Consider the following 20,524-nt stretch of genomic DNA (forward strand, 5'->3'; position numbering starts at 1 on the left):
GCCTCCATAGACAATACAAGCATCTGAATTTCTTAATGTTTATTTATCATCCTTAAATAAAGTTGTTTGTTGTAGAACTCAACTAAAAATTAGGGGAAGAACTAATGTGAATCAAAACTTATCACTGGTCAAGAACAACACACCATGTATATATACAATTTACTAGCGTACAAGTTCATGTGACATTAATGCTTACTGAATCTAACAAGGAAGCTACTTACATCCATCATTTACCGTTGTATATAATATACCATTTCATTGTTAAGAGACTTGAAATAAAGAAAATTACCTCTATAGTATCCTCAAATTGAGAGAAGGGTAGTTGGCTCAGTTTTCTTTAAGCTTTTTAACCTGCAAGGCAGCAGGAAAAAATTGACAACTAGTACACATGTACTGCAATAACTTTGCAACTAACCATCATATTTTTTATGTAAATAGTAATAAGAATGTACCACTGAAACTTACATGAATATGTGGCCAAGCAATACAATGACCAATTACATCTTCTATGGTTTGAGAATTTCCATAGGGACACGATAATCTTTCACTCCCAAGATGACTAACTTCTTGAACCATGATTCCGTAAAACGCAGAGCCAAGCATATCCACTCCAACGATATATGCATTGTCTTTACTATGTATTATTCCTTTAACAACCGTCATGTATTGACTTCTTGAGTTCATTGAGAGCAAAAAAATAGTTCCATGTTTTTGTGAAATAAATGAAACAATTACGGCCATGTTTGATAGAAAAGTATTTTCTAAGTATCCCGACAATACCATGGTTTTGATTATTGTAGGTTGTTTGGCTACCCAAGAAAATTATAGTATTAATGCCACATTTTTGCTAAAGTTGTGGTATTTTCTATGTCTAATAAAAATAAATCTTGACCTCTTTTTTAAACAACATCGAAAAGAAAGCGAGTTCGTCGCCCGTCTAGATCTTCTTCACTAATTAATCGCAACATGAGTACTCTTCGCAAGAGCCCTGATCCATATACATGGTCATTCATCCATATCTTCTTTGCTAATTACTCGCAAGAGTCCACATCTTTGTGCATGGTCGTTATTCATTCAAGCAGCTAGCTCACTAGTTTGCATGGTCGTTTAGCTTATGCCTCGTTGTTTTTCTTGCATGTGTCTAACTAGCGACTATACGCAATTTGCATTCAATGTCTAGCTAGTTTCTTTATGTATGCAGCTATATAGCTACTAAAGTTTGCATGCCAACAATTTTTGATGTGTGCACATGGAGGTGCCAAACATATCCTCTGCATTATTGATACTGCAAAATTCTCTAATATATTAAAACTGTGGTATCTTATACCAACAGGTTTAAACCATATAGTTTTTCAACACTTAGGTATTTATAGTACTTTATTGTCAAACACAGCCTACACCTAACAAGTATGATGAATATCTAACAATAAGACTTGTGTACCTCTTGTGAAGCTTTCAGTAATTCCTTTGTTTTGGATGCATATAAAAGATCAAACAAAATGAAATAATGCAAGTGATTAGCATCATGGTGACAGAGAAATAAAGAGTTGTGACATGTATGTTAGGACAGAACCTCTTCAAATATCTGATTATGTGTTAAAGATGATTTCACACAATGCCCCTTATCTTTAGCATGTGCAACATGTGCTTGCTGCAAATTTGGTTAAAGAAGTTTATATTGTGCATAATAACTATTGTAGTGCATCAGGTGTAGTGGACTAAACTTGCAATCATATGTGCCTCGTGAGCGGAATAATTTACATATAAGATCATGTAAAGAATGGAAGACAAATGAACTGAATACCAACCATACCATAAATGAAAAGACATACTAGAATTAGTTACGACATGCAGTTGCATATAACCTAAATAAACAGATGAGAAACAACAATATAACCTTTGTACAATTTAGTTCAGTTTGAACATTATCATGGGATTCCACAACATTTTCAACATTATACACGATGAAACCATTGGCTATTTCTGGACTATTAATCTACAAGAAAGATAAGAAAATAATTCAAAACAAAAAAGATTAGGACACTATTCCTCTTTACGGACTAAATGAGCATATCCATTTTATAAAAAGCATCTCAAGTAACCATAATCTAAGGACACGGGTACCTGTTGTAAAGTTTGTTGATTTGGCAATTCCTTCTCTTTAGATGCCTATAGAAAACCAAACAATTACAGTGAAGGATGGAAGGGCAATCATCACAAGGGATTGAACAAAATTTGTGCGCACCTTCGGCATGGAGGAGGGCAATTACGAGTATTCCGTTTCTTCAACACCATCAACAGCCGAAAGGATTTACAATTCTCTCTTCACCTTTACGCCTCTAGTAGTATATATTGTGGTTTATCATATTTAATATTCTCGCGAACTTTGTAACCATTAAACATGTACTGAGCTTTTGATTTATGCATTGGATGTTGAACCATCGTAATTAGGTTATGTATTGATGGATTTCATAACAAAAAAATTGAAATTTCCAATTCTAATAATAAATTAACAAAAATAAGGTATTAAGTAATAAATTTAGTGCACATAGTTAGAACGAATAAACTGTGTGCGATGGTGTCATACATTACACACGATCGTTCAAGAATAGCGTGTGTGATTATCTGCTTTACAACACACAGTCGCATGTTTTGCGCGTGTGCAATGTGCGCAATATCACACACATGTTTCCTAGCCGTAATCGTGTGCTATTGGCGTCAATAGCACAAACGGATCCAATCTTGAGTGCGTGTGTAATGTAGGACAATAAGAAGATGGTTGACACACGAAGCGTGTGTGTGATCACCGTGATAGTAGAGCCACCACACACAATTATAAGATTCGGATTGTGTGTCATAATGTACATATCGCGAATAGGTCATGGAATTACATGTTTGTTATATCCATATTTCTTACACGAATATATCTACGCCATCGTCTCGGATGTGTGGTTGATCACAAACGTAACGTCGAAGTATGGCGTCTTGGATAGGCTATGACTTCGCATACGCTTACACTAGGCGAATCGTCAACACACGCTCGTCCCATCGCAAACGATGTTCCGGTGTCATGTGGGATGGTCCCCCTATCGCCCACACATGCGAGATGAAGGTTTGGAACTACATCGCGGTGAACTACTCCCTCCTTGTCATGGCCGCCGTCGAGATGATGAAGATGGCCATCGGAGTTGATTTCCCCCTCTAGTAGGGTACTGAAAAGGCTGCAGATGGGGTTTTTTATACGGAGGGTTTCGGCGGCGGATCCGAAGTTCTAGGTTAGCTTTCGGGGGATTTCTGGATTTATATGAATGTTCTGTGTTGGAGTCATGTCAGTCGAAGCCACGTGGGCCTCACAATCTATCAAGACGCGCCCACGGGGGTGGGCGCGCCCTGTTGTCTTGTGGCCCATAGGTGGACCCCTTAAGTGGTTCTTCACTCCTGTATTTCTTGTTTTCTCTAGAAAAATCCACAAAAAAGTTTCGGGTGATTCCGTGAACTTCTATTTTCTACACACAAACAAGCCCATAGTAATTGTCCTGAGAATACATAAGTTCGGGTTAGTTCTGAAAGTGCATCAAAACCATATAAAAATATTATAAACATAGATAAACATGACATGAATACTTCATAAATTATTGATACGTTGAAGACGTGTCATTCCCGTGTTTTGAAAATTTGTAAGTTTGACATTTCACCACAATGATGCTCCTTTTTTACTGTTTTGATGATCTCAACATTTTTGTTGGCATGCTTCTTATTTTTGTCACATTAATTAGATGTCATAATTTTTTTTGGGTTCACAATGCCTTGATTTGCCACATGTGCTACTTGTAGTTCATGTCGTGCATATGTAGCACTGATAGCTCCTTGTGGCGCAGCTTGCCACACGGCTCCTCGTGTGTGGTTGTATCGTAAGATCCCGCGAACATGTCAACGTAAATATAAAACACATGCCTTTTTTATCTTTTCGAACATGACAAATATGACTTTTCCCATCGCGTAACCCACCCATGTCTGCGTATTGTTGTAGTAGTGGCAGCAATGGACCTGCTGAAATGAGTTCATTGTACCCTAGCACATCTCAAGAGGGCGCTTTGTGGTTGTCCAAAAAACCAAGGATTAGACCCGTCTCCAGGATCCATTTTTCTTCTTCCCTTCTTTTTCAACTCTTGTAGAATGGTCAATCACGCCATGCATGAGTATGCATTATTCTTTCCATAATATTTTTTCAGTTCAACTAAAAGAGTCACGAGAGTCTTATGGTATGAATGTCATACACCCCTAACGTAGCATGGCAATTAAACATTGAAGTCGTGTATCTTTTTGACAATGTATCCTTCTGCATAGTATTTCTACACGTGGGATGGCAACTACCATGAAGAATTGGCGGCAACTACTTCTATAATCGGGTGGCAACTTCCAACAAAGTTGGGCGGTAATTTTTTCCTCCAATGTCCTAACGAAAACCTCTCCTTTAGCTTGCCCCTCCCCCATACCAACCTATTTCCCCACCCCTTCGATTCTAAATGCATCTGATCTTACTTTCGAGTAGATCGATTCGATGGCAACCCTAAATTTCCAGCTACTACAGACTTTGATGGCAAGCAATTTGCAGATCAAATCTAGGACACACGATGGCAACTTCGTTGATTTGGGAGGGGTAGGAAAACGTCCGGGTCCATGAGGTTTTGGATCCATGTGGCAAAAATCTAGGACAACTCGGATCCACGAGGACAATTTAGATGGAAATCCGTAAGGGGACGGGAGAGGAGAATGGCTGGATCCACAAGGTGTCTCACCTTTGTGGATTTCGTCGCCCGATTTTTTTGTCGAGGAGGCGCTAGGGTTCTCGTGTGGTTGCCATGGCACTTTGTGAACCAAGAGGAGAGAGGTAGTGGAAGACTGTCGATCGGGAGGTGGGAGAGGGTTGGTGGTGGGGTGGCTACCCTGGGGGGGGGGGGGGGGTAGGGACGACACGTTGGTCGTGCGGGCCGCAGGATGGCAAGACCTGACGTGCGGGCGGCAGCGGGAGGGGGGACGCCCAGACGTGCGCGTGCAGGCGGTTCTGATACACCTTAGATGTCATACGTGTGATGAATATTACGACCCTTTATTTTTAGCATATATTCTCGCAACAATGTGTCGGGTGTCATCTAGAGTAGGGGTGGGCATAAAAACCAATGAACCGAACACCGAACCGAAACCGTGACCGAAAAAACTGAATTTTCGGTTTTTAACGTTGGTGCAAAAAAATCGGTTTGTACACTCAAAAAACAAATAAACTTCGGTTTGGTTCGGTAGTAACTCGGTTAACCATAATGGAAACTGAAGTTTGTTGCAGCCTGCATGTATATCTTTTCCCGTGCGTGACCACATTGAATGCTAGATGCGAATAAAAATACCACGTGTGGAGGGCCTAAAACCAAGGTAACATGCAAGGCCCAAAAGAAGCTTACCCACGCAACCCTGTGGGCTTCTTTTTTTAATATTTTTTTGAGTTAACTTTGTGGAGCGGAGCGACAGGCCGGCAACTTGTCCCACCTTGCACACCTCGTTTAGTCCCACCTCGTTTGTTTGAGGAGAAGGTGAGAGCAACTTGTCTATATAACAGGCTAACGTGACTGGTAAAATGCACTGCTAATGTCTTGGCACATCGGTATAAACCGATACTGAACCGAATTTATCGGTTAACCCAAATTTCCGTTTGCTATTATGGACTCTTATTTTCGGTTTCCAATTCTGAAAACCAAATCTATACCTAATAATAAGGGAAAAGATTACATCCCACCGGTTGATCCATCCATCGTCCGCTCGTCCATTGGATCTCGCCTCGATCATGAATCATTTTTCGAAACTGGAGCGTTGTTTCAGGAACGGGGGCTAAAGCTGGAGCACTCCAGGTTCCTCGTCGTGGCTCCTCTACTACCGGGGACGAGCCTGTCGGAGTGCGGCGAACCGCCGCCGCCGTCGGTCCTCGCCGAATCCCCACCTCGCCGACGAGATCCAGCCCCTCGCCGGATCCCCACCTCGCCTGATCCCCACCTCGGGCGGCGAACGGGGAGGTGTGCGGCGCGGACGCCGGCGAGCTCCCGCCGACGGGGAGCTTCTCTGCCTCGCTGGAGATGCGTCCCTGCTCGCGCGTCCGACTCTCCGTTGAGCATGGGTCCCGGCTGCAACGTGACTTTCGTTGCAAAAATTCCTCAAACTCGACCGTTGTTGCAAAAAATTCTTTGTAAAAATACCTATGTTACAAAAAGACGAAGAAAAAAAAATCTACAACAAGCAAATTGTTTGTGAAACTCGACCGTTGTTTCAGGAATTAACGGATCCAAAGTTTATTTCTTGCAACAAAGCGAAAGTTTCCGCAACTCGAGCGTCATTTCAGGAAATAACTACTGACCATGTGGCGGGGATGCGGGCGTTAGATCGGCATCCGACGACTAGCTAGGTGACAGATAATTTTTAATATCATCCGGCGGACGCGTAGCGTTCCCCTAATAATAAAGCGGCTATTGCTTCCGTCGGAAAACCCACCATGGCATTTTTATAAAAGAGCCCCTGTAATTTTTGTTATTCAACCCATGCTCCATCATTTATCTGCAACGCAAAAGAAAAAAACGATTCGCTGCAAAAATTATACCCGTACGCATCGCCTCCTCCAGTCGACCCTGGGCCACCCTGGCCTATGCCCAGGCCGCCGCCACACTACTCGCCGCCGCGGCTGTACCTCTCCCCGCTCACTGCCCCCGTTGCGACGCTCGAGCGCATCGCATCGACCCTGGTCCATCCTTGCCTGTGCCCAGGCATCCACCACACCACTCGCCGCCGCGGCCGACCTCAACCACTGCTGTCGATCTCAACCCGCCCGCCTCCGTGGTCGTACCTCTGCCCGCTTGTTGCCCCTGTTTCGGCGCTCGAGCACAGCTTCTGGATCAAATCAACGCGACAGCTGCAACGACTTGGGATGATGCGTTTGCTCGATGCAGAACGGCGGTGGCGCGCGGATAAGGTGCGGCGGAGCGAAGTACTTGCAGGTGGAGGCGGGCCTCCATGGCTCACACGGGGAACTCCGAGGTTATGGCGCGACAACGACGACTCCTTATGACCAGATAGAGGCGCCTAACCTTTGCTCCCCTCATCGTATCCCCTCCTTCGGCAGGAACTCATCATCTGGTGAGATCCCCTCCCCATGCATCCAACCGTGTGCCAAGCACCGACAAGAAATTTTTGTTTTGTGAGAATTTGTTTGCTGATGAATGAATGTATTGAATGTAAGATTGCATTGTTGTAGAGAGAGAGAATGGAACACCACCTTCAGTTTGTCATCTCATCCCACATTCTCTACCCCATGAGTGAAATAAGATAAGAGTCCCTTGATCAATTCACGTAGCCTCTTTGTTTTGCTTTGCTTGTCCCCCTCAATTTCTTATCATGGTGGAATTAACGATGGACGGGTTGATTTCTCAATAAAATAGGATAGAACTGACTACATTAGTTAGTTAGCTTATTATTTTAATAAATCAAAATGATTATAAAAGGTTACAAGCGTGTGTTATTTTTTTCTTCCGTTGCAACGCACGGACCCTTTTACTAGTATGAAAATAAATACCGAACACCTAGGCCGAATCTAGAGTAGTAATTTCAAGAAAGAGGACCACCTTCCTCAAAAGAAAAAAGAAAGAGAACCACCGAAGGCTGGGGCACACCAATCTCAAGAAAGAGAACCACTCAAGGCACGGACACGAATCAAGGCAGAGAACCATCAAAAGATATAGGCACTAATCTCAAGGCAGAGAACCGCTGGAGCTCTTCTGCACCTTTTTGTTCTATCCTGAACTCCCCATCACCACCTCTCGTCCTCTTCCTCGGCAGAAAAAGGAAAAGATGGAGGCCTTCCTCACCGGCTTCCGGGCGCCGCCTCGAGCTTCCGCCGTACCCACCGCCTGGAGCCCGCACCCCAGCCCCTTCTTTCTCGGCACACGGCACAGGAAGCCCTCCTCCGCCTCCGTGGTCTGCATGGCGGTATGGTTCCTCTTACCTTGCTTCATTGTTGCTGGCCAGTTCTTGAAGATATATAGGCGAGGGTCGTAATATGTTGTGTATTTTTGTGTAGGAGCCACATCTCATATCAAAGTTGGATTCTACAGAGAAGGCATGGAAAGAAATGTCGGTATGGTTCTGTACTCTTTTTTTTCACAGACCGTACTTCTTTGTTCACTGCAAGTACTTTTTGAATTCCCACAAACCCTTTTAGAGCCTGTTTATTTCGTAGGGATTTTCTACAATTTTAATCCTTATAAAATTTCCTACTTGAAGTTCTGTTATAAAAATATTTTGGCACCCAAGTCAAAATTTTCAAAGCTAGTCTCATTATTGGAGGAAAGCGATATGCTATATACAACTTAAATTTTGATTCTTTCATACAAGTATGAAACTTTATATTTCATTCTCATATATTATGAATTTACCATGCATGGGATCCTAATGAATGAGTATCTTCTTCAGATTAGATTGGGTGACCCTGACATTGTCTCAGATCCGGGCGAATACCAAAAACTTGCACAGTCTGTTTCCAATCTGGGAGAGGTATATTTGGCATAATTCGAGTGCCATTTGCTTGTGCATGGGTATCTTCTCCCAAATTCATCGATATTTTATGAAAAATATTCAGGTTGTGACGGCATATGGGGAATTTAAGGAATGTGAGAGGCAGATTGAAGAAACAAAAGGTTGGTATGCTTCAGTATTTATTTTGCCTTGGTTTAAGGACTGGATGTTCATATACTTTTTTATTGACCAACATGATAGCTTTGCAAAAAGAGAATGGAGATGACCCTGATATGGCTGAGATGATAGCTTCAGAGCTGGAGTCTCTCTCTGATCAGCTTGCAGAGCTCGAGGAAAGACTGACGGTAGGTATGCAGATATTTTTGATTTATACTTGTTGAAGTACTTCTTATTGCGCTTACCTTTTCATGTTAGGTACTTCTGCTTCCAAGCGACCCTCTAAATTCACGTAACATCTTACTTGAAGGTATCCGTTGGTTTCCAAGTGTCCATCTGATCCTATCAACTTATCTAGGCAGTTTCTCTGCAAAAATAAATAATAATAATAATAATAATAATAATAAATCTAGGCAGTTGCTTTGACCATGTGCAATTGTTTTATCACTACTAATTTAGGCAAGTAAAAATATGATAACTAGGGCATTTTTATTATTACCAATTCTCTTCAATTCAGTTCAGGAAAAACTTACTTAAGAGTGCCATACCGCGGAAGTGTTTAACTTACAATTGCCTCAGCTCTAGTTCAATATTTCGTAACCGAAATCTGTTTTCTTTGTTTCTGCAGTAAGAGCTGGCACTGGAGGTGATGAAGCTGGAATTTGGGCTGGTGACCTTGTAGGTAGATGCAAATCGAGTATGATTTAGCAACTGTGATAGTATATTTGTTGTTGTTTGGTCTAGGTAATTGTTATGACCGGTACAACGTACCAACGGAGGAGGCCCAATGGACAGGGTTAGTTACGGGCTTAGCCCAAGTCATCTTAGCTATCTTAGAGTCCAAGTTATATTAGAAGTCCAAGTTATATTAGAGTCCAAGTTATATTATAGTCCAAGTTATCTAGGGTTTAGTGGAGACTGTCCTCCTATATAAACACATGTACCCCTTCGATATTAAGCAGACAATAAACAATATTCTGTTGTCGTCTCCCTCAGGAGACGGGAGCCCCAAACCCTAGCCGTCTCTCTCTCTCTCTCTCTCTCTCTCACGCCTCGACGGCACCCAACCGCCGGCGCCGGCGCCGGCGTCCCCAACCTCGCAGCCCGCACTTCCACCCCTACAACCTACGTCCGAGACCTGGTAGAACCCTAGCCTCTACCAATTTGGTATCAGGTAGCTTGGGTTCGATGAATTTGTCGGACCTTCCCACCACCGCCGCCGCCGCCACCACCGCCTTCCCCGCCACCTCGCAGTAGCCGTCGCCGCAGCACCAGTCGCCGCCGTCGGCCACCTCAGGTCCGGCCGCCTCCGGTACCGCGGCCCTGGCGGCCGAAGCCGCCCCCGTCCTCTCCCCGGCGGAGATGTCCTCGGCGATCCACGACCTCACCCTGGCAGTCTCGAACCTCCGGACTTTCCTCCAGGCTCCGTACGCAACCCCGCCACCACCGCCTCCGCCGGCGGCGCCCTTCGCGCCACCGCCCCCGGCCACCGTCGCGCCCCAGGTCCGGTGGCCGCCGTCGCCGTCCCCGCTACCGACGTGGATCAACATGCCAACCTACACGACGGCGCCGCTACAGCCGACGGTGTTGCAGCCACCCGCCCCCACCTTCGGGGGTTCGGCGGGTCCACTGACCCGTACGCCGGGCGCTCCGTGGTGCCGCAGCACTCTCCTTCTGCCGCGCTGGGTCGCCACGAGGGCGCCTACGCGGCCTCGCCACACGTGCAGCAGCCACCCCGCTTCACCAAGCTGGAGTTCGCCACCTACGACGGCACCGTCGACCCCCTGAACTGGCTCAATCAGTGCGACCAGTTTTTCAGGAGGCAGCGGACCATGGCGTCCGACCGCACGTGGATCGCCTCCTACCACCTCTGTGGCGCCGCCCAGACGTGGTACTACGCCCTCGAGCAGGACGAGGGCGGGATGCCTCCGTGGGAGCGCTTTCGCGACCTGTGTCTCCTCCGGTTCGGACCCCCCCCCCCCCATACGTGGGAGCCGCCTGGCCGAGCTCGGTCGCCTTCCCTTCACCACCTCGGTGCAGGACTTCGCCGACCGCATCCAGACGTTGGCCTGCCATGCGCCTGACGTCACGGCTCGCCAACGCGCCGAGCTCTTCGTCGACGGCCTTCCCGACCACATCCGCATCGACGTCGAGATGCGCGACCCCCAGGACCTGCAGACGGCCATGTATTACGCACGCGCGTACGAGCAGCGCGCCAACGCCCTGCAGCAGGCGTTCCCGGGCCGCGGCACGCGTCCCCCGACCCGCCCCGCCCCGGTGGCCGCCACCCCGACACGCCCCGCCCTGCCGGCCACTACTGCGACTGCCCCCGCGCCGACACACACCTTCCGGCGCTTGACGTCGGCCGAGCAGCTCGAGCGGCGCCGCAAGGGCCTATGCTTCAACTACGAGGAGCCGTATACGCCGGGTCATACGTGCGCCTGCCTGTTCTACTTGGAGACCGTCGACGACGCGGAGGTGGAGGCCCTCACCGCGGAGCTCGACGCCACCACACTCTCCGAGGCAGGCGTCACGACCTACGGGCCGGTCGATGCGACCGCCTTCGTCGTCTCCCTTCATGCCATGGCTGGTATCAAGACGGCAAAGACGATGCTGCTTCCGGTGACGATCAACGGGCAGCGTCTCACCGCGCTCGTGGACACGGGTTCGGCGCACAACTTCCTGTCCGGGGACGCCATGCGCCGCCTCGCACTCCAACCGGCGGGCTTGGAGAAGTTCAGCGTCACCGTTGCCAACGGGGACCGCCTTGCTTGCCAGGGGGTGGCGCGGGAGGTTCCTGTCCTTGTCGGCGACGAGCCGTTCTCCATCGACTGCGTCGGCATCGACCTGGGCTGCTACGACTTCATCCTCGGCATCGACTTCCTGTCCACTCTCGGCCCCATCCTTTGGGACCTCGATGTGCTGTCCCTCATCTTCTGGCGCAAGGGCGGCCGTCGCGTTCAGTGGACAGGCATCGGCGGCTCCGGCGCCGCGACTCCGCAGCTCCAGTTGATGGCGGCCGCACTGGACGAGGCGCATCCCCTCCTGGCCAACCTCCTACAGCAGCACAACGACATCTTTGACGAGCCATAGGGCCTCCCTCCCGCGCGGCCCTGTGACCACCGCATCCACCTGTTGCCGGACACGGCACCTGTCGCCGTGCGCCCGTACCGATACCCTCAACTGCAGAAAGACGAGCTCGAGCGTCAGGTGGCGGTCATGCTCGCGCAGGGCATCATCCGGATTTCGACATCGCCGTTCTCCGCCCCGGTGCTCCTTGTGCGCAAGCCCGACGGCACATGGCACTTCTGCATCGACTACCGCGCCCTCAACGCCCTGACGTCCAAGGACATGTTTCCCATCCCCGTCGTGGATGAGATCTTGGACGAGCTACACGAAGCGCACTTCTTCACCAAGCTCGACCTTCGCTCGGGCTACCATCAGGTGCGCATGTACCCTGACGACATCGAGAAGACGGCGTTCCGCACTCACCATGGCCACTTCGAGTTCCTGGTGATGTCGTTCGGCCTCTCCAACGCGTCGGCGATCTTCCAGGCCCTGATGAACGACGTGCTCAGCCCATACTTGCGCTGCTTTGTGCTTGTTTTCTTTGATGACATTCTTATCTACAGTGCATCTTGGGCGGAGCACCTACAACACGTGGCCATCATCTTCAACGAGCTTCGAGCGCATCGTCTTCACCTCAAGCGCTCGAAGTGCTCGTTCAGCACGACCTCCGTCGCGTACCTGGGGCACGTCATCTCGGCGGACGGGGTAGTGATGGACGCGGACAAGGTCGCCGCCGTCGCCGCGTGGCCGACCCCGCGGTCACCGCGGGCGCTCCGCGGCTTCTTGGGCCTCGCCGGCTACTACCGGAAGTACATCCGGGACTTCGGCCTCATCGCCGCGCCATTGACGCGTCTCCTTCGACGCGGCGCCTTCTCCTGGGACGAGGAGGCGACTACGGCATTCGAGGCTCTCCAGTGGGCGCTCACGACGGGACCCGTCCTCCAGTTGCCGGACTTTGATATGCCGTTCGTGGTGGACTGCGACGCCTCTGGCATCGGCTTCGGCGCCGTCCTCCAACAGGGCGAGGGACCGCTCGCCTTCTTCAGCCGCCCCTTCGCCGGTCGCCATCACAAGCTCGCGGCCTACGAGCGTGAGCTTATTGGGCTGGTTCAGGCGGTGCGCCACTGGCGGCCTTATCTTTGGGGCCGGTCATTCCGTGTGCGCACGGACCACTACAGCCTCAAGTTCTTGCTGGACCAGCGCCTCTCCACCGTTCCGCAGCACCAGTGGATCAGCAAGCTCTTCGGCTTCGACTTCACCGTCGAGTACCGCCCCGGCCGTCTCAACACGGTCGCCGACGCCTTGTCCCGCCGCGACACTGAGGATGTCGCGGACGACGTCGCCATGGCTGGCACTATCATGTGCATCCGCTCCGGGCCATCTTTCGCCTTCATCGACGAGATTCGTCGGGCAACTTCGACGACCGCGGACGCGCAGGGCCTGCGCCAGCGCCTTGACGCCGGCGAGCTGGACGCGTCCTGGCGCTTGGACGAGGGGCTGCTCCTACATGGCCGCCGCATCTTCGTGCCCGACCATGGCGACCTGCGCCACCAGGTCCTGACCTTGGCGCACTCTGCAGGGCACGAGGGTGTGCAGAAGACTCTCCATCGTCTCCGTGCTGATTTTTACATCCCTGGTGATGGCGCGATGGTGCGCGACTGGGTGCGGTCGTGCGTGACGTGCCAGCGGAACAAGACGGAGACACTACGACCCGCGGGTCTACTGCAGCCGCTGGACGTACCCTCCCAGGTATGGGCGGATATTTCCATGGACTTCGTCGAGGGTCTTCCCAAGGTGGACAGCAAGTCCGTCATCCTCACGGTGGTTGACCGCTTCTCCAAGTACGCGCACTTCATCGCCCTGGGTCATCCATATACCGCCGCCTCCGTGGCGCGGGCCTTCTTCGACGGCATCGTTCGCCTCCACGGTTTTCCTTCGTCCATCGTCAGGGATCGTGATCCCGTGTTCACGGGACATGTCTGGCGGGATCTCTTTCGACTGGCGGGCGTGAAGCTCCGCATGAGCACGGCGTTCCACCCTCAGACAGACGGCCAATCCGAGGTGGTCAACAAGGTGATCGCCATGTACCTGCGCTGTGTTATTGGTGATCGTCCACGAGCTTGGGTGGACTGGTTGGCGTGGGCGGAGTACGACTGCAACACCTCCTATCACTCCGCCCTGTGCACCACGCCTTTCGAGGTGGTCTACGGGCGCCCACCTCCGGCGATGCTCCCTTACGAGCCTGGGACGGCTCGGTTCGAGACGGCGGGCGACTTACTTCGCACCCGCGACGACATTCTGGCTGAGGCGCGCCAGCGTCTTCTCCAAGCACAGCAGCTGGCTCGGAAGTACTACGATGCTCATCATCGCGAGGTGGAGTTCGCGGTGGGCGATTGGGTGTGGCTGCGCCTCCTCCACAGGACCACACAGTCCCTGGACCCACGCTCCAAGCGCAAATTGGGACCTCGCTACGCCGGTCCCTTTCGTGTGCTGGAGCGTGTCGGCACACTCGCATACCGCTTGGAGTTGCCAGCTGGTTCTTGCCTCCACGACGTCTTCCATGTCGGCTTACTGAAGGCCTACCGCGGGGACCCTCCTGCAGCGACGCCGGCCCTTCCTCCTACTTCGGATGGCCGCCTCCTTCCAGCTTCCGCACAGGTTGCGAAGGTGCTGCAAGCGCAGCAGCGTCTGGCATGTCTTGGTACAGTGGACCGGCCTGCCAGAGGAGGAAGCGACTTGGGAGAAGCTCGACGATTTCCACCAGCAGTTTCCAGATGTTCAGCTCGAGGACGAGCTGTTTGAGAAGGCGGGGAGAGATGTTATGACCGGTACAACGTACCAACGGAGGAGGCCCAATGGGCAGGGTTAGTTACGGGCTTAGCCCAAGTTATCTTAGCTATCTTAGAGTCCAAGTTATATTAGAAGTCCAAGTTATATTAGAAGTCTAAGTTATATTAGAGTACAAGTTATCTAGGGTTCAGTGGAGGCTGTCCTCCTATATAAACACATGTACCCCTTCGATATTAAGCAGACAATAAACAGTATTCTGTTGTCGTCTCCCTCAGGAGACGGGAGCCCCAAACCCTAGCCGTCTCTCTCTCTCTCTCTCTCACGCCGCGACGGCACCCAACCGCCGGCGCCGGCGTCCCCAACCTCGCAGCCCGCACTTCCACCCCTACAACCTACGTCCGAGACCTGGTAGAACCCTAGCCTCTACCAGTAATACTCCCTCCGTCCCAAAATAAGTGACTCACCTTTGTACTAACTACCACCTTTGTACTAACTACTCAACTTTATACTAACTTTGTACTATAGTTAGTACAAAGGTGAGTCGCTTATTTTGGGGCAGAGGAAGTAGCATATAATCTTATTGATCATAATTTCATGATTTACGAGGATAACAACCTAAGAATTACTCAATGTCTAACAAAGAGTTTTAGTTTTGGCAACCTCAGTTCATCTTTGTTCATTTCACAATTGTTGTTCGAAACTATACTCCCAGTATCATAGTGCATCGTATTTATGACTTTATTCGCATAATCCAAGTTCCACAATAAATGTGTAATCTCCATTCTGCAGGTACGCATGTATCAAAGATATTGTGAGCTCAACAATTGGAAGTTTAAACCAGTTTCTTGCTCAGAAGTATGTACTTGCAAACTTAGCCTGACTATTGAATAAAAACATTTTCGCAAAAAAAGAGAGAATAAAAACATGTTGATTGAGTAATTAAATCTTCCAGGCAGAAAAGGGCGGATTCAAGACATATGTGATGGAGGTGAAGGGAAAGCAAGTCTACAGTAAACTGAAGTTTGAGTCAGGTGTGCACCGTGTTCAGCGTGTACCGCAGACAGAGACTATGGGTCGTGTTCACACGTCAACCGCAACTGTGGCTATTATGCCAGAGGTGACTATTAGATTTAATTTCTGACATGGATTTATGTTTTCATTTTTTAAGTTTTCTAATTGTGTTTTGATGGCACCATAGGCCGACGAAGTGGACGTGGTTATTGATCCAAAAGATATTGAACTTAAAGCTGCAAGATCTGGTGGAGCTGGAGGTATATCACTTCTGGAGTGTGTGATTCTTCTAGTATAATACTCTGTTACTTTGGGTGTATGTTACAATATCTTTCTGAAGGAAATGTACATTACATGTTACAACTGATTTTTATGCTTGTATGTTCTCGATCAATGCAGGGCAGAATGTTAACAAGGTGGAGACAGCTATTGATCTTATTCACAAGCCTACGGGAATAAGAATATTCTGCACAGAAGAAAGGTCGCAACTTCAAAACAAAGAACGTGCATTCCAGTTATTGAGAGCAAAACTGTAAGTTTCTATCATCTGAATTATCCTTGTTATTGTGCAGCCTTCTAATTTGTGTGTTACTTCCATATGCTTGCTTTCATCTTATTGTTTCTGCTCGTAAAGATGCTCTTTCATAGTAGTATTATAGTTGCATTTCTATCTTGAACTTCTTCTCAAAGAATGCCATGAATTTGTACCTTCTTTGAGTTCATATTTACTCTGTACATTTGCTACCATTGTCAAATGATAAATTAGTTTTCTAGTTGAATTAATCCTTTGTGTGACTTATTTCATCTCCCATATATCTCTACATAAACATTACAGATATGAGATAAAGTTAAGGGAGCAACAAGAGTCCATAAGAACCCAGAGGTTACTGCAGGTATGATGTATGTTCTCCATAGAGGTTCATATGTTGCAAACTCATAGATGACCAATTGAAAGGAACAGAAATCTGTTTTCCAAATGATAATGTTCAGATTTTTTTTAGTTATACCAGTGATGGTCGCAAAATATATATCTGAATGTTGATATTGAGTACACAAGTCTTAGTTATTGGCATGACTAACTTAAAGAATGACACAATAAAAAATGAAGTAGGGGTAACTTTCTTTGATTTTCATACGGGTTGTAAAATTTTGGTATACCCTGTGTTGAATTTGCTAACACTGTTAATAATTAAAGGTCGGTACTGGTGCTCGCTCGGAGAAGATACGGACGTACAATTATAAGGTACTAGCACATTATGTCACCTTAGGGTTTCATGCCACTGAAATGTTTGTGTTGCGAATGTTTGAAATATCTAAAGTATATTTAAGTCTATTTCACATTTGGTTACAGGACAACAGAGTGACTGATCATCGGTTGAAGATGAATTTCATATTGTCTAGCTTCCTTTTAGGAGATATCGAGTCAGCTATTCAGGTACATTACATATAATGATATGCAAATTGTGTAGGAATTGAAGAACCAGCACATGACATAGAAATCTACAGCATCTGTTAATTCCGGTATCCTTGAAACATCCACAGTCCTGCGCTGCCTTGGAGCAGAAGGAACTCTTGGAGGAAATGGCCACCTCTTCTGCAGTGAAGGCATGATCAGTTCAACTATTCCTTTTGCTTCTGGCCATATCCTAAAGGAGAACAGATAAAATGGCATATTACAGTCGCCGGAGATCGACAACCAAGTCGTACATGAAAAAACTCATGAATCATATTCCTTGCACGCCCACACTGTTCTGTTTGCTCATGGTCATTTTGCATATACGCTAATGTCTGTACGCAATTTGATGCACTCCAGTTGCCCTGATGGGAGCAGATTTTGAGTAGCTGAAATCCACATTTTTTTACAAGAAAGCGGTGACATTGGTTGAAAATATACACGAAAGTTCTCTGTGGTTCAAGTCTTGAATAGTGGCAATGTGTCTGTGTGGAATCTGTGCGCCAGGATATTTTGTGCAGGTGCCAGAAGGAAAAAATAAATCCAAAAGAACCACCGGATGCTCGATGTAGTATGAATTAACCGGCTAATGTAGGGCTTTATGAGGTGCCGATTAAGACTTCATCTTGTTTTTCTCCTCTAATCCTAGGCGCCCAGGGTCAACTCTCCCCTCCAGACTTCACAGGCGAGACCATTGGTTCGCCTACCTCCGCCTATCGGTCCGGCGGCCAGCGGCAGAAGGGGAATCTGGATGCCTCCGTCTTGGTTAGTAGTTTGGGTTAGGATATTTTAGTCCTTGCACGTGTGGCATTCAGACGGATTATGGCGTTCCTTCTTCGAGTTTGTCTTCTGGGCTTCGATTCTATTCAAAATTGTCCATCTAGATGTAGTCGACGGAGCTGCACATAGAGATTAGAGTTTTTCTTGTGTGGCGAGATTTGATGTCAGGTGCTTCAGATCTATGCAAGGGTTCATCAGCGACGACTGCGGCTCTAGGATGTTGATCCTTAGTGACACGAAGACTTTCCGACTTTTCTCGATAAGGTCAAGCCGCTCCGATAGGGGAGCGACGCGTCAGCGGCTCGTTCTGGCGGCAGTAGTGGGCGTTCTATGGTCTAGAAATCTTAATGTATTTTTTATTATGTTTGAGATGCTTTGTACTTCCAACTTTTTATAATAGATGTGATGCTTTTGTAAAAGAAGTAGGGCCTTATGCATACTAATGCTAGTAATGGATTGCCAAAAAATATATAATCATCCATATCGATTGAATATAGCCTAAGCTATTATCTCCCACATGCCGTGGTTGAATATTGTTGGCTTAGCCATGCTTCAATGGATACACATGTGAGTATGTAGTGGACACTTTTTTTTTTGAAATTAGAGCTTCTTCTTGATGAAGAAGATCCGGTATTCATCGATGAAGTAGCTTTCGAAGACCCCCACACCCAACTTGTTCTTAGGTATTAGTGCGAGAAGATGGTCGAGCGGGTTGATCTTCACCATTAGTGTTATTGTCTTCTCTGAACGCAGAGTGAATCAGTGTCAAAATATCACCAGGCTTTTAGAAATCGCAAATTTGTCGATGAAGACCTGGCTGCAAGGGCTGGAGTGTCCGTGTGGGGACACCGACTCATAAGTCGAGATCACCGAATATACATCCACATTGATCCCACAGATCAGTGCTCACTGAACACACAGAAACTGAATAACAAGAGTCTTACATCCATTATGTACCGTTTTACTCGAATATAGCCTTCATGGCCAAGTCTTCATAGATTGGCAGCGGAAATCTTCATCAATAGCATGAACCTGCCATCTGCCTTAACCCTACATGCATTCTGATTGGAAAGCGTCCTAGCTCGCACGAATGTCACCAAGATATTCTTCGTCATATCCTGTTCTCTCATGCCTAGTCAATAAAATAACCAGTGGCAAGCCAATGAGTACTTTGAATGTACTCGCAAGCAACCCATGTTTGGAACGAGGCAATAACAATGCATGATATAACACTAATAGGTAAATTGCAGAAAGCAGATTTTCAAGTGCAATGTCATGATCAATTTCTTGCGAGGGCATGCATCATGAGGTAAAATATATCCATGTGAACAGGTTATAGATATCAATATCAAATGAGGGTCGAACATCCCATGTCCACCCATCATGCTAAGTCGTGTGACTTAGCTCATGAATCATACTGCCATCTTTATCACATAATCACCTTTCTCTCACACACACTTGGTTTATGCAAAAACATATGGACATAGTCTAAGCAGCACCACCCAATTGTTGTTGACCATGGACACGCCTATTTGAATAGTTTTACACACTGTAGAGGTTGCGCGCTGTACCCACAAGACTCGGGAAATTTTCGTGTCATCCACGACTCACGGTATATAACAAACTCGAGGTAAGCACCCGAACAATGCCTTTCCTCTGGCGACACTAAACAAAGAGTCCACTCATTGGTGCCATCTCTCATGATATACATCATACGAGCCTCGCTCTAAATCATACCATCCATGAGGGCACGCAATGGTGTGCCCAGTGTGTGTGAAAACAGCCCATGGTCGCCCTACCTGGCACGACCCCATCTCGAGAGGGTATCTCTAGCCCACTCGCCACTAATAATGCGGGCATTCTGCTAGCATCCACCAAGGTAATCAACAAAGCCCCGTCCCATAAAGGGGTATCGTGGTCGCACATGTAAGGTTGGGACGGTCAACAAATCTTAAATCTAATCCTATTTTCAAAACCACACACACAATTTGCCTCGGTACATCGCTTCTTTATCAAGTGGTTACCTAGTTCAACACATCTCCCTCGGGCATTAGTGTCACCAGACGGGGTTTTCGAAAAGTCTTTGAAATCTTTTCTTTCATCGTCACCATGCATATACCTATCCCATTTGCTTAGCAAATACTAGCAACCTAACCACTTCCCACCCGCATAACCCTCATAGGAAGGTAGGGTCATGTTCAGTTCAAGTATCAACGAGGAGTTATCGGAGACAACCTACCAACGTGGTCATCGATTCAACATGATTCAAATGCAACGAAGTGAAGTGCCATGTGACATGCATAAATGGTTTCAAGTCTTGGTCAAAGGTTTGCTTGCCTGGTTCACCAAAGCCTTTGAGGTCTTCACTAGATTCTAGTCCACTCCGAGCACCTCGTCTACTTCGCCAGCTATTGCCGAAACAACCACAATGAGCAACACAACAAGCGGAGAAATAAATGTACTCTAAAAATAGGAGTTTTATTTTTCTTGAACATCTCTGGTCATAAGAAAAATACCTAAGGTTTGTTCTAAGGGATTTGGATCATTGGAGAATTTTGAACGGTGGAAATGGAGGCATCACTGGCCCCACAAGAAGTCTACAGAGAATATTTTTCTAAAAATGTGTGGAGGCACCAATTGAATAGGCCATGATTTTATAAACATTTAGGAAATAGTTTCACTGGATCCGGAGTAGGG

At 47.6% G+C, this 20,524-nt stretch overlaps 1 protein-coding gene across 2 annotated transcripts; it reads left to right on the forward strand.

Moving 5' to 3' along the window:
- The first annotated feature begins 7,780 nt into the window (after positions 1–7,780).
- Positions 7,781–17,518, forward strand: LOC123448398 (peptide chain release factor APG3, chloroplastic). Of its 2 annotated transcripts, XM_045125254.1 has the most exons (15): positions 7,782–8,022; positions 8,114–8,170; positions 8,506–8,586; positions 8,672–8,729; positions 8,809–8,912; positions 8,983–9,034; positions 9,353–9,402; positions 15,373–15,438; positions 15,536–15,700; positions 15,782–15,854; positions 15,994–16,126; positions 16,430–16,487; positions 16,790–16,837; positions 16,946–17,029; positions 17,137–17,518. In XM_045125254.1, the coding sequence occupies exons 1-15, from the start codon at positions 7,885–7,887 to the stop codon at positions 17,203–17,205; spliced, it is 1,236 nt and encodes a 411-aa protein (XP_044981189.1). In that variant the 5' UTR covers positions 7,782–7,884; the 3' UTR covers positions 17,206–17,518. The 2 variants fall into 2 exon arrangements, with proteins under 2 accessions (XP_044981190.1, XP_044981189.1); XM_045125255.1 differs by lacking the exon at positions 8,983–9,034 and having other exon boundaries at positions 7,781–8,022; positions 8,809–8,916.
- The last annotated feature ends 3,006 nt before the right edge of the window (positions 17,519–20,524 follow it).

This window comes from Hordeum vulgare, chromosome 4H (assembly GCF_904849725.1).
Source record: "Hordeum vulgare subsp. vulgare chromosome 4H, MorexV3_pseudomolecules_assembly, whole genome shotgun sequence".
NCBI lineage: Eukaryota > Viridiplantae > Streptophyta > Magnoliopsida > Poales > Poaceae > Hordeum > Hordeum vulgare.